General features: G+C 42.4%; 1 protein-coding gene across 1 annotated transcript; it reads right to left on the bottom strand.

The window, feature by feature from the left end:
- Positions 1-8,557: 8,557 nt before the first annotated feature.
- Positions 8,558-12,636, bottom strand: irx1b (iroquois homeobox 1b). Its single transcript, XM_035993321.1, has 5 exons — positions 12,117-12,636; positions 11,013-11,255; positions 9,743-10,547; positions 9,469-9,529; positions 8,558-8,896 (listed from the first exon to the last, which is right to left on the bottom strand). The coding sequence occupies exons 1-5, from the start codon at positions 12,351-12,353 to the stop codon at positions 8,848-8,850; spliced, it is 1,395 nt and encodes a 464-aa protein (XP_035849214.1). The 5' UTR covers positions 12,354-12,636; the 3' UTR covers positions 8,558-8,847.
- Between the last annotated feature and the right edge of the window lie 337 nt (positions 12,637-12,973).

The following is a 12,973-nucleotide window of genomic DNA, read 5'->3' as shown; positions in this document are numbered from 1 at the left end:
TCCCCTTTCCCTGTGCACGTGCATGAACACACACACACACACACACACACACACACACACACACACACACACACACACACACACACACACATCTGAAGGGGGGACGCAAGCTGGACAGGGTTAATATACTCCATTAAGCTCTATTACCCTAAACGACTTGGGCAGATGAATAAGGACTCACATTACTCTGCAACTGTGTGCGTGAATGATAGTGATGCATCTCATGTGTAATTACACTGTGAAGATATGTGACCCATGAGTCATCTGTCATTATCAACAGAGTGAACGACAGCAAAAGGCTTTTTTTTTTGCACTCTGGGTTACTGTACACTGGCAGTCCTCATCTTATCTTGTAATATGTATCTGTTATCATATTTAAGTCCGAAAAGTCTCCCTTCCTTAAAACAAGTTAAGAATGTCCCAGTATGGGGAGATCATTTCAGCCTGTTTCCAATATAATTAAATTTATTTTTAAGTGTCTTCTGTAATTTATGTATTTTATTTTTACATTTATTTATTGATTTGGAACATGTAATCATTTTTTTTTTTAAATCAATTAATGAATCATGATTTTAATGCAGTATTCAGCTTTATTTTTGGTTCATTCAAAATACCAACATTAATTTAAAAGAAAATCTTTTTGTTTTGGAAACAAGTTGAAAAAAATGTTCCTGCATTGGCAGGTTTGTCTTGACTTGTTTTAAGACAACCATAAGAGTCCACAGCCATGCTAGCAGCTCTGTGAGGCTGTACTTAGTCACAATGGTGCTTTGAGCTAAATGCTAACGTCAGCATGCTGATGTTTAGCAGTTTTTTGCTGCCTTCAAACAAAGCTTATGTTTACAACATTGAAAGTGATGTACACAATATGATTGGTGTTCAAGTGGATAGACGACGTGAGAACACCGCTGCTAGGCAACAAGTACACACCAAAAGACTCCTTCCTAACAGTACTGTCGGCATCCAGAAGTCACCGAGGCTAACAATTTAGCAAGCTAGCGGGTATAACGTAATGCAAGAAATGCAAAGGTTGGCCATTGGGAAGATCAACATGTTCCTCAAAAATATTATTATTAATAATTAACTCTAAAATTATATTAAGTTACCATTCACTGAAAAATTAAATCCATGGCCTCCGCCATTTCTGAAAAGGTCAGCAAACCTGTTCACAACTCGTGAACTTGCATCTTTCAGAAAATTTCCAAGTCCAAGGTTGTGAATACCAAGATATTTATTTATATACTCTTCTTGTGAACACGGTAAACACTACCCCATTTGAAGGCAGCAATCATTTTCACCATATTCACCATTTTAGTTATAGTAGGCTAATATTTGCTAATTAGCACTAAACACAAAGTACCTGCTGAGGCTGATGGGAATGCCATTAGTTGTGCAGGTATTTGGCAATGAAATAAAATATTGGGCAAGTTTTACCACTAATTGTGCTGCATTGAAAGTTAAGGTATCTTAAAAGTTAAAACAATTCATCATCATGGGAACATGCATGTCTGTAGAGCAGTAGTGGTAGTGTGCATATCCCCACCGGTAAGGTGCAGGGCAAAAAGGGGCTGGATACAACTGAAAAGAATGAGATGCCCGCACTCTGCTAATACTCCCATACGTTTATTGTGCTGCAGCTTGCCTGTGGAAGACGAAACGTTGCAGCACAATCAACGTATGGGAGTATTAGCAGAGTGCGGGCATCTCATTCTTTTCAGTTGTAACATGCATGTCTGTGCCAGATTCCATGGTCATTTTCAAAGATACATCATTGAGTGTCTGTACAATTCTTTGGGTCAATCCATCAAGTAGATGTTGAGATATTTCCCTGAATAAATGTAAACTTTGAACTGTTCGTATCAGAGGAACATTTAGGAGTTCAGCAAGTCATTAGGATTCATCCTCTGAGGACCGGGAATTTCTGTACAACATTTCATAGCAATCCATTGAATAGTTGTTTAGACATTTCAGTATGGACCAAAGCGGTGTACTAACTTTTTAGCCATACTAGCAGTGTGACCCCTACAGCCAGACTAGCAATAAATCTGCCAGTACAGTTGGATCATTTTAAACTGATTCAATCCAAGACATGATAGTGTTTCTGCTTGTGTTCTTTCTTCTGGCTTCTTTAAATCTGAAATAACTGGTATTCACTACCAAGTTGAGAACACTGACATATCATCACTGAAACTCGCTATAATAGGGAGGAGGTCGGGGTGGATGGAACAAATACAGGACTTTCCCCCAGGCGGCCGCTGTTTGTGTCCCATGTGAAACCAAAAGACACAACCTAACATACTTTACTCACATCACATATGTAACATACTTAACTTACATACTGTACTTAACTTAAGGTACTTATTACCAAACCATGTTCTTTTCCTAAACCTAACCATGTAGTTTTTTTTTTCACAACTTTAAACACGTGTTTAAAACTGCTACTGTTTCCCTCGAAAAAATAATTGAGAATGCAGTTTAGTAATTTTTAGGAGACAGGACTGCCATTTGATGCCCTGTTTGTATAAAAATAAAAAAAATAAAATAAAATAAAATATATATATATAATATAATTTATAGCTCCTTTAAATTGACTGAAACATTTTTTTTTGATTCATGAGACAAGTTCAATTGTATTAGAATCCCATTGAAAGAAAGCAGGACTTCCAGGGTTTAATGATAGAGAAAAGATATTGATAGAGAAAGCCGTTCCACAATTTCTTCCTTTTTAGTGACCATTTTGGTCACTAAGAAAGTCAAGTCGAGGGCTGATTTCAAACAGATTTTTTTTTCCTCACATGCAAACATCGGCTGTATCGACCTACAATGTGACTTTGATGAGCACATTCCCTGCAACATTTCCCAGGTATTTCACAAACTGAGGCACAAATGACAGAAATCGCTAAGATCGCATATGAATTAATTTTGTGCAGCTTCTCCGCCCCGCTCCAATACACCAGTGTGTCTCAATGGACGCTGAACAAAGACGCAGCGAGTCCTCAGCCCCCTCAGGACTCTCGCAGCAGTACACTAAGCTATGTTGCTGCCCTATAACAAACCAGTGGATAAACATTGTTTCAAAATGGCTGAAAGGAGCCAGCGATGCGAACACTCAGCCACGAACCCTCCCTCTGTCCTAATCTGCTTCTTCCCTCAGATTATTGCCATGAATAGGCAGGCAACAAGAGAAAAGACTTATCACTCCCACCCTTTCATAGTATTTGTTGTGTGTATTTCCCCTGTATATTAAATTTGTCTCCTTTAAAAGGCATTGACAATGTTTGCTATTTGTCTGTACGGTATACTCACAGCTGCAACACGACAATACACGCAGGCTAAGAAGCAGCACTCGGTAAACTCGGAATTGTGGAGCTTGTTGAATTACTCATGAGTTTTGATACTTTGCTTTTGTGTAAACGCTTAATTCCACTAATCCCTATGGAGGAACAGTGAATGGCGTAAATTCCCTATGATATCTTGTCTAGGCTAAACATTTGCTCACTTACGTATACATTGGGTACAGAAAATTATTCTTTTGACAACATTACAACAGATTTAACCCAGTGCCCCGCTTATCCTGCAATGACATGTATTAGCATCATTGCGTTGGGAGGTACATTTCCATTTCAAATTACAGCTCAGCAACTAGCATGCGCACACATAAAAACACACACACACACACACACACACACACACACACACACACACACACACACACACACATGCACACACAAACACGGTTCAAATGTTGGCGTTACAGAATTAATAAAGGTGGGTTGTTTTGCTGAAGAAAAAATGCTTAATTTCTATATTTTAAGAGCAGAAATTCCATTACAAATTCAAGAAATATTAACTCGCATGTTCATTATTTCTTCAACTGTGTGTCAGGCCTTTTCTTCTCCGAGCCCCTCGAGGTCAAGCTCTGCAAAGCCTATTTGGCAATCAAACACTGTCCCTCCCTAACCCTCTTTTTCCTCCTTTCTCCGCACACACCTCTCTTGCCCTCTTTCTCTTCCCTTGGCCCTTTCTCTGCCTCATCATCCCCCCTTCTTTCTCTTCCCCTGCCCACGTCTCTTTCTGTCCGACTGGCCTTCTCAGCGGGGCTATAGAGTCCTAACTTGTCTACATTTACCCCCTACGTTGGCTGACCAATGGGGCCGTTGCGTGGAGAGTCCCTCCTTTAGCGCCCCGCCATTCTCCCCGAGTCAGCTCATGCTCTCTGTTTTCCCAACCTCTGACCCCAGGCCATGGCAACAGGGGCAGGAATGTCAGGAGTGATTGGCAGGATAAAGAGCGCAGCCCCTCTCTCCTGCACAAGCGGATTTGAGACACTTTGAGGGGCGAACAATGGTGGATTTGGGCTTGATTGGATCACTGATGAGCTGATGACTGTCAAAAGAGCACGTCGTCTTTACATAAGCCTGATTATCTCTGCGTGGCAGAGGAGCGGAGAAGAGTAGGAGGGGTAAGAGTGTGTGTGTGTGTGTGTGTGTGTGTGTGTGTGTGTGTGTGGGCAGGGAGCTCACCCCCATGCAGAGTGCCTCGAAAGGGGATAGATCTGCACACGAGGGCCAGGCTAAGGGACCTGGGCCTCTCTCATCCACTGGGGGCCTTTAACAAATCTATTCAGGCGACCAGGGGCCCTCACACATGTGGCCATAATCACAGGAGGATGGCTGAGGGTGGGAGTGTGAGGGGGATGACACATGGTGGCAATCATTGTTCAATCCTCTGACCATCCCATCAAGACAGACAGAGAAGCGGAGAGAAAAAGAACGAGGGACGGATATAGAGAGAGAGCGAGGCGCTGACAGAAAAGAGCAGTGGGACAGGCAAATCAAAGACAAATCCCTTCCATAATCTACCTCTTTAATAGGGATTAGAACTCACCAAAGAGCCTATATCAGAATACCAAAGCGCCAATGAAGACTCAATTCACAGTGAGAGTTTGAGGAGCTGAAACGACTCTAAAAACTACACAGACAGAGTGTTATTCAGAAGTGTTAGCGATGTTTTTTTTTTTCTCACTCGTGGCTTTTTATAGTGTGTACCACGGCTCTATTTTAGTTTACTCTATAAGTTTTGGGGCAGCTTGGGTGACAAACAACCAACATGAAGCAAAAACTTTAAAACTCTGAAGAAGTTTCCGGCAGCACCCGCCAGAAAGCACTAATCATATTTTGGATCTGCTCACTTTTTCCACTCCTTTCATAACCAAACATGCTTTTGGACACACTGTGTAACTTGATTAAACAGCCATTTGATGTCACTTTCAGCCCCATCATGCTAAGCTCACTGATATCCGAGTTTGAAAGAATAACATATTGTTTGGGTACTTGGAAGACCAGTAGCGTGATCTGGCTGGGATAAAGTGTGGAAAAAGTGTGTATAAGAGAAAGAGTGGCTGATATCCTTCTCAGCGGTGCTGATGGCAGTCTGTCAGAGTTGGCAGAGGAAGTGAAAATGGCCTCAAGTGTCTGGCTTTCCTCCATGCTGCTCACATCAATGATAGCTCTCACTGCATCATGTCTCTCCCTCTCTCTCCCTCTCTCTCTCTCTCTCTCATTTGCTCTTTTTACAATCGAGTTTGCTCTTTCTATCTCTTGTTTTCTGACTGTGTCTCAGTCTGTGAAAAGATGCATGGGTGGATGAATTAGGAAATACAGACCTTTTGAGCGAGGAAAAAACCGTCACGACTATTATTTCCCCCATACCTCGTACACAAGTGTCAGGTAGCATTTTATCAAATGCGCTTATTTGTTTTCTTGCTGGGAGTTAGATGAGATGATTTATGCTACTCTCATGTGTGCATTAAATATGCTGCTTAGCTTAGCTTAGCACAAAAAATGGAAACAAGGGGAAACAGCTAGCCTGGTTCTGTCTAAAGTTTTTTTTTTTTTTTTTAAAGTTCACTTGCCAGCAAGTTGTTGTAATCGATACAAGACCCAAAGTGTAAAAAATAAATCTCATTTTTACAAGGGGTTGTGTGCCAACTCTTGGCAAAAAAAAGGAAATTAGTGTATTTCCCTAAATGTCAAACAATTCCTTTGATTTTGTTAATAGATAAATAAAACTGTCGCACTTCCAGTTCATGATCAGCATAAGGAAATATCCAGCATTGGAATAAAAAAGCAATTATACCTAAATATAATTCTTCAAATTCCTGTGTACACAGGGGACTGAGTACCCAGTGCCCTCATGTGAGGCCCAGCTGTGGATGCTATATAGAGAATGCCTATCCTACAGGGCCCAGAATTTTGTGCTACGCTCCTGTGTGTACATGGTACATTTGGCGGATTAAGCGATTCTGATTCTGATATTACAGTAATACAGTATATCTCGCGTCAGTTCAACACTGCATGTTTTCAGTGTATTTAAATCATAGGTCAATTAGAAGCAGCCAGCTTCACAGGTCCATAGTAATAGTTTTTAAATGATTGTTCAATGTGATATGGCCAAATGTTGAGCCTATTTGAGAACATTTTAGATTAGTTTAAATTAGGTTTAGAGTTAGAAGAGGAGCATATTTTTGTAAAGTACATTTTTCACACATCCATAAAGATACAAATTAGTTTCTGGCATGATACGTGCCGATGAATGAAGCTAAACTAGAAGTAAAGGCAGCATGGAGCCTGACTTATGAGAGCGTGGCACTGTTGTGTATGTTTTGGTCATTTTGATAGAGTCATAACGCCATTAGCAGCATGAAATCGTTTCTGTCCCATGAAAACCATGTAACTCCAAATCAAGCTTTTTGACGATGTATTTTTCAAGTAATCTGCAGGGATTTAAAATTCTTCTTTTACTACTTTTTTTTTTTTTTTTGAAGTTTCTGTGGATTTAAATAAATAAAAAAAATGAATATCACCAAATTTGGAGATACGTGGGTTTTCAGAATGCTTCAACAACATGTAAATTGAGTGGGTTGGTGTCGGTGTTTGTCAGCTGAAATGACAACTTTGTAAAGTATACACCAATACATTTCTCACAGTTTTTTTTTTTTTTTTTACATTAACAACTGTTAGGAATTTAAAAGTGGATTTAGCTTTAGTGTTCCGTGCCTCAGCGGGGACACAGACACAGTGACAGTTGTACTACATAAAGAACAATTCTGCTTTACTTTTTCTGAGAGTGAGGTGGCAGCATTGAGTTAATCTGCAGGTCCATGAACCGGGTGCCTCGGATTCTGTCAGTGTGTATCGTGCCTGCTCAAATCACCATTGGACTGTGTACTTTACCGAACTCCAGCCAGGGCCAACGCAATAGTACCCCTTGATTGCAGTTGTCAAGAAACAAATAGCTATTCAACACATCGCCATGCACTTATTTGTCAGTTCTTTCCAGACCATGTAACCTTAACCAACCTGACCCAAGTAACTATTTCACTAATCTAACACAAATATGGAACATCTGCAGACTTCAGCAGTGACTGATTTTACTAAGAAGTCATAGCCACTTTACAGTAAGCTGACTCTCAGCGTTGGACTATCAAAATCCAGTCTAAACTTAAAACAGTTGCTTAATAATCAACTTTTGAAGATTTTGTCTGCATAGCAAGTTTGCAATTAAATGTAATGTGTGTTTGTACATGAACCTGAGGCTGTCCAGGCCCCTTTGAGAGGCCAGGGGACTCAAATGATGTGGCATGCACGACCTGCTGCTAATCCAAGCATGTATACAGGACCACAGCTTTTAGAAACACTCACTATTAACAGCCCTAAGACCCCCCACCGTCCTCTCTCTCTCTCCCCCCTCTACCCTGTCTTTGGGCCTGTGAACGTCAAGGATGGCTCAGAGTGACACATCCCCTCCCCTCCCATCCGCCTCCCCCTGAGCTGCCGCCCCCATACTGGCTGCTGGCCTTTCCTGCCGTCTGATCCATATTTCAGAGGCGGCAGTGGTGGCACTGAGGGGGTATAATCCAACATTAAAGCACGGAGGCCTGGGCTGAAAGCACAGGCGCAGGTTCATAGGGTCCTGGAAATCTTCAATTTCAATTTCCGCAGCGTTTGCAGTGGCTTCCAAGGCGCTGGCATAAGTCTCAGAGTTTTGGCGAGAGTGCAGATTTCAATAAGGGTGAGACTCTTTTTCTTGCTAAGGTCTGACACTGCACGGTTTAGTTGGCAGGAAGAGTGTAAAACAAAACTAGACACAGTGCTGAAGGGGTCAATTAAAAGGTGGGAGCACTGTGATCATCATTAAACAAGTGGAAATCCATAATATTATATATTAATATGTTATTGTATATTCATATCAATTTATAATTTCCTCCTTTAAAGCACCTAAGCAGCATAAGCATAAAAAAGAGAATTTCCACGATGGGATTCATTCTAATGTGCACATGAAACTGATATCGGTCAGATAAAATAATATACTGTGATCTAACATTATAAAAATATCTCGATCAAGCCTAAAAAGGAGGATGAACACTTTCTGAAAATTAAGAGTTGGGCACTTGCTTTAGGGAGTTTAAGTCACCTCTACATCCCTGTTGCACTCTTGACATTTTTGACCGAACGTGAATAATTTTCTACAGTGAATAACTCCAATAATAAATAAATGACTATAATGACATTTATTTAGTTCCCAAAAAATATATTCTTTAAAGACAAATTCATATCCTGTATTTACAATTATTCAAGGTTTCCATTCACAACAGAGGAGGCGAGGAAGAAACATAGGACATAAAGGAGAGATACAATACAAATCTGTGACAAAAACAACCATCTCTTTTGCATGTAGAAGCTAAACAGTAATACTATGACAGGTCGCACTGTCAGAAAAATAGCCTTCGTTAAACTGTTCTCCGTTAAATAAAGTTATTCCTTTCTTTCTTTTCCCTTTGTCTTCTCATAATGTCGTTGTCAGAACTCGCTGTGGTGCTGTCCCATGGTGAGGTCTGAAGGGAGGGAACAGAACAAAAAGAAAACGCATAGATCAGAGGTGAAGTAAGTGCATTTCTTCAAAAATAAGGGACACATATGTGTCCTAAATACTTAAAACAATACACCTGAGTTTTAATACTATGAGTTTCATTTTTAAAGAGTGCGTAAAAATAATGTTAAACTCTATTTATGCAAATTAAAAAACACTGTAGGTAAATTGTTTTATGTCTTTTCACCCTCCACTACATCTCTGATGTTGCTATCAGCGTTTTCTTTGACATACATTAGCTGCATTCAGTGAGGGGGCGTGAATAAATGGCGGCAGATTATTTAAATGACATAGGTGGCGATAACTCTGCGTTGTTGGGGGGGGGGTGGGGGCCGCAGGATATATTAGACTGCTGCCTGACGAGGCGTTAAAGTGGGGACTCAATCAGATGATTTATGTGCTGAGCTCTGCCTTCCGCCCAGTCAGGTGTAACAGTGTTTACCTCTGCTTTAAGGTTCATTTAGCAGGAGACATGTGGAGAGAAATTGAGGTTGATAATGTCATAATGCCAAATTGATTTGAAACGCATGAGGTTACCTGTCACTGATCAGCTGGAATGGGGACTTGAGGGAATCAGGCCTGTGGTCGCTCTCTTCGTCTGTGAAAAGAAGAATAAGACCAAAATAAATAACGATTTATTGGTTAGAATCGTCTTCGTAATTCCACTTGTAAATGGGACTTATATTGTCCTGTAGATAATTATTTTTGTTGGTTCAGTTCTTGTTGACATGCGTGTCCCAGTGGCTCTACTGAGGCCCGTTCAGTAAACATATTAATTAAAGAGGCTCGTGCAATCAAATGCAGCCCATACCATCTCTTTTTGGACTGAAGCTTCCTGACGACTCTAGATCACTGTCATCCTCCGTTCCCGAAGTCCCGGGGCCAGCCGCCGCCTGCCGTGCGTCATGACGCACAACCGGCACCGCGCCGTGGAGAGGCAGGTGTCCGGCCGGCGCCCCGCCGAGGAGCGACCTCATGTTCAAAAGAGAGTTGGCATTCAGAAAAGCCGCGTTGGCCCAGTTGTGCAGCTTGCCAATCTGGCATGTATAAATCCCATGACCCGGGAGTAAGGCCGGGTGGCCGGCGGAGGCCAAAGCCGCGTGGTGCGCATGGGCCGCGGGGGAAGGTTTGTGAGAGCTGTCCGGGGCCGTGGCGGTCTCAGCCAGGGACCAGATTTTGGGTTTGCTCTGCGGTGGTCTCTGGCACTCCTGTCTGTTTGGAGAAAGATCCACTGCGAGTTTGACAACAGGCGATCTATTGAGAGAAATAGCCGCCTCCACTCCTCTCAGGCCGTCCACAGAAAGTGTCCTGCTGCTCTCTGAGCTCTTCGGCTCCGAGGCTTGCTCTCTGTCGGCCAGGCCTGCCTCTCCCTCTGCCTCTCCCTCTCCCTTCCCGGAGCCCTGCTCCCCCGCTCGCTGTTCCTCGGGTCTCTCGATATCGACAGTTTCCAAATCAATTTCCTCCTCTTCGTCTTCGTCGTCGCTGCCGTTCTTGCCGTGCTCGTCCTCGTTGTCGCTGCTGAAGATGCGGCCGTCCCGGTCCTCGGCGCTGCGGCCCCAGGTTACCTTGTTCTCCTTCTTCAGGCGTCTGCGGGCGTTCGCGAACCACGTCGACACCTGGAAAAAGGAAATGTGTTGTTGTTGTTTTTTCACGCATTATAAATCAGAATAAAATCACCACTCCTTTGACAATACAGAGCTGCAAAGTGGAAATATAAAATGATTAAATGTGTAAAAATCCTCATTATTCTTCCACATAATTTGTCATTGAACGAGCTTTGTAATCAGAAATATCTGGAGACTTTTTTTTCTCTCTCTCGGGCTGGAAGTGTGACTTTATGCAAGTCCCACAACTGCAACTGGATTCACATATTAAGTAATGTAACAAGTATGAACTATTGCTCTTAGAGGAAGTGATAAGTATGACATAACTTTTCAAAAACAATCAAATGTATTTATCCTTCTGTGTGGATGTCTTATCAAATGGCCCCCAGGTTCCATAGGGCCCTTAATAAAAAACACTGGTCTGATTTTTCCAAATCTTTAATGCAGGCCACAGCTGAAATATGACACGTTACCCACCTGTGTGAGTGTCATTCGGGTGATGATAGCAAGCATTATCTTCTCTCCTTTGGTGGGGTAGGGGTTCTTCTGGTGCTCCTGCAGCCAGGCCTTCAGGGTGCTGGTGGTCTCCCGGGTGGCCGTCTTGGCCCTGGACGGGTCCCCGTACGGGTACTGGCCGTATGGGTAGAAGCCTTGGGCGGCGTGGACAGGTAGAGAGGCAGGGTGGGACCCCGGGCTGTCCTTCAGCTCATATTGGGAGCTCTGAAATGGTATCAGAGGGAGAGAGAGCGAGAGAGAGAGAGAGAGAGAGAGAGGTGACAACTTGTTGAGTGACTGGTGTCGAAAATTATTTCCTCTTCAGGTTCAGAGAGTAAAAAAAAAAAAAATCAACATTTTGAATTTGTATTTCTGCTGCAAAAAAAGTTTTGAAAAGTCTTCAATATCCCGTCAATTGGACACCAAATAGGCTATTCATCAGGAGATCAGGAATTAGACATATCTTGAATTAAGAAAATATCCAATTACAATTACTGTTTATTATTTTATTTTCTACAACGGTTGCCTTTTAAAATTAAAGCTATTTAAACATTTCAATATTTGTTTCGATTTAACAAACACACAAGGGCTATAGGCCTATTTCATTTCTAAAGGGTCTGTGAACATAATGTTTCTTACACTATGAATTATGCAGTGTGTTGGTCAAATTAATAAACGCTGGCTTACAGTAGATTACATCTAAATTACCCGTGATTTTTACCCCTTAAAATTTCCACAACAAAACTTTTAATTTTAACCTTAAATATAACGCATTTCTCGTATGTCTTATGATTCAATAATTAGCCACAAAGAACCTATCTACATATATTAAGCATCAAAAGCATACAGATAATTAACACTTTAATGACGAATTAACTGAACATTTGGACTTAATCAAATGTGTATTTATTAGCGATTGTGAAGCCACAAATATCCCAGAAAAACAATAGTCTGTATTTACATATCTTAATCCCTTTACATTAGCGCATTAGTTTACAATGAACAAGAGCTCAGCCACACAAGAAGCAAAGCTAGTCTGTCATTAACACCTGAGCTGCTTCAGTTGTAGTAAGCATCAACTCTCACCATCTGGGTTATGAGGGCGAGGTCTGTGGCTCCGCTGTACGGCAGGAAGGCACTGTAGTTGTGAGCCGCCCACGGGCTCCCGTACATCCCAAGCATGGAGCCGACAGCCGCGGCGGTAGCGGACGAGCTCACGCCGCCTTCAGTGCCTCCTTCCCGGGCAGAGGCCGGTCGCTCGCCCCCGTACACCTCATGTGAGGCACTGAGGAACTGGGGGTACCCCAGCTGAGGGAAAGACATGTCCGGAAAACACGCACTGTAAATCTCTCTCAAAGCCAAAGTCACACAACAGCAAGAGGAGGCAGGAAAAAAAAAAATAGAAAGTAGCAATCCCCAGGAAGAAGTAGAAGAAGGATGAAGGGGGTGTCTAAATCACCAGAGTCCCCCTTTGAGAAAACTGTCAAGCTTCCCCACTTCCACCGACCCGGAGTTGTGTCAGAGCCGCAGTTTTGGCACCTCGAGTGCGGAGTGATGCGTGTATCTGGCCGCAGGAGCTTCTGGATGTGGAGCTGACTGACTGATTGGCAGCCTACTTAAGCACCAAGCTCCTCCTATGCCCGGGGCAGGCGATTAGTGCATTGGTTAGCCTAGGTCGTGTGTGTGTGTGTGTGTGTGTGTGTGTGTGTGTGTGTGTGTGTGTGTGTGTGTGTGTGTGTGTGTGTGTGTGTGTGTGTTTGTGTGTGTGAGAGAGATCTAATTTCTGCAGAATTCACTGTGTCTATACAGAAAAGAAAACCTGTGAAGTGTGTGCTGTGTACGTGTGTGCCCGTGTGTGCAGTGTATATTTGCTTTTTATGTCGCCCGTATGACTTTATTTAACAAACCTCTGCCTTTATAGACAGTTTCTTATTGTGCACATA

The sequence above is a fragment of the Sander lucioperca genome, chromosome 16 (genome assembly GCF_008315115.2).
Source record: "Sander lucioperca isolate FBNREF2018 chromosome 16, SLUC_FBN_1.2, whole genome shotgun sequence".
In the NCBI taxonomy this organism is placed as follows: domain Eukaryota; kingdom Metazoa; phylum Chordata; class Actinopteri; order Perciformes; family Percidae; genus Sander; species Sander lucioperca.
Note: the sequence above shows the minus strand (reverse complement) of the source record. Positions and strands in the feature narration are given on the sequence as shown.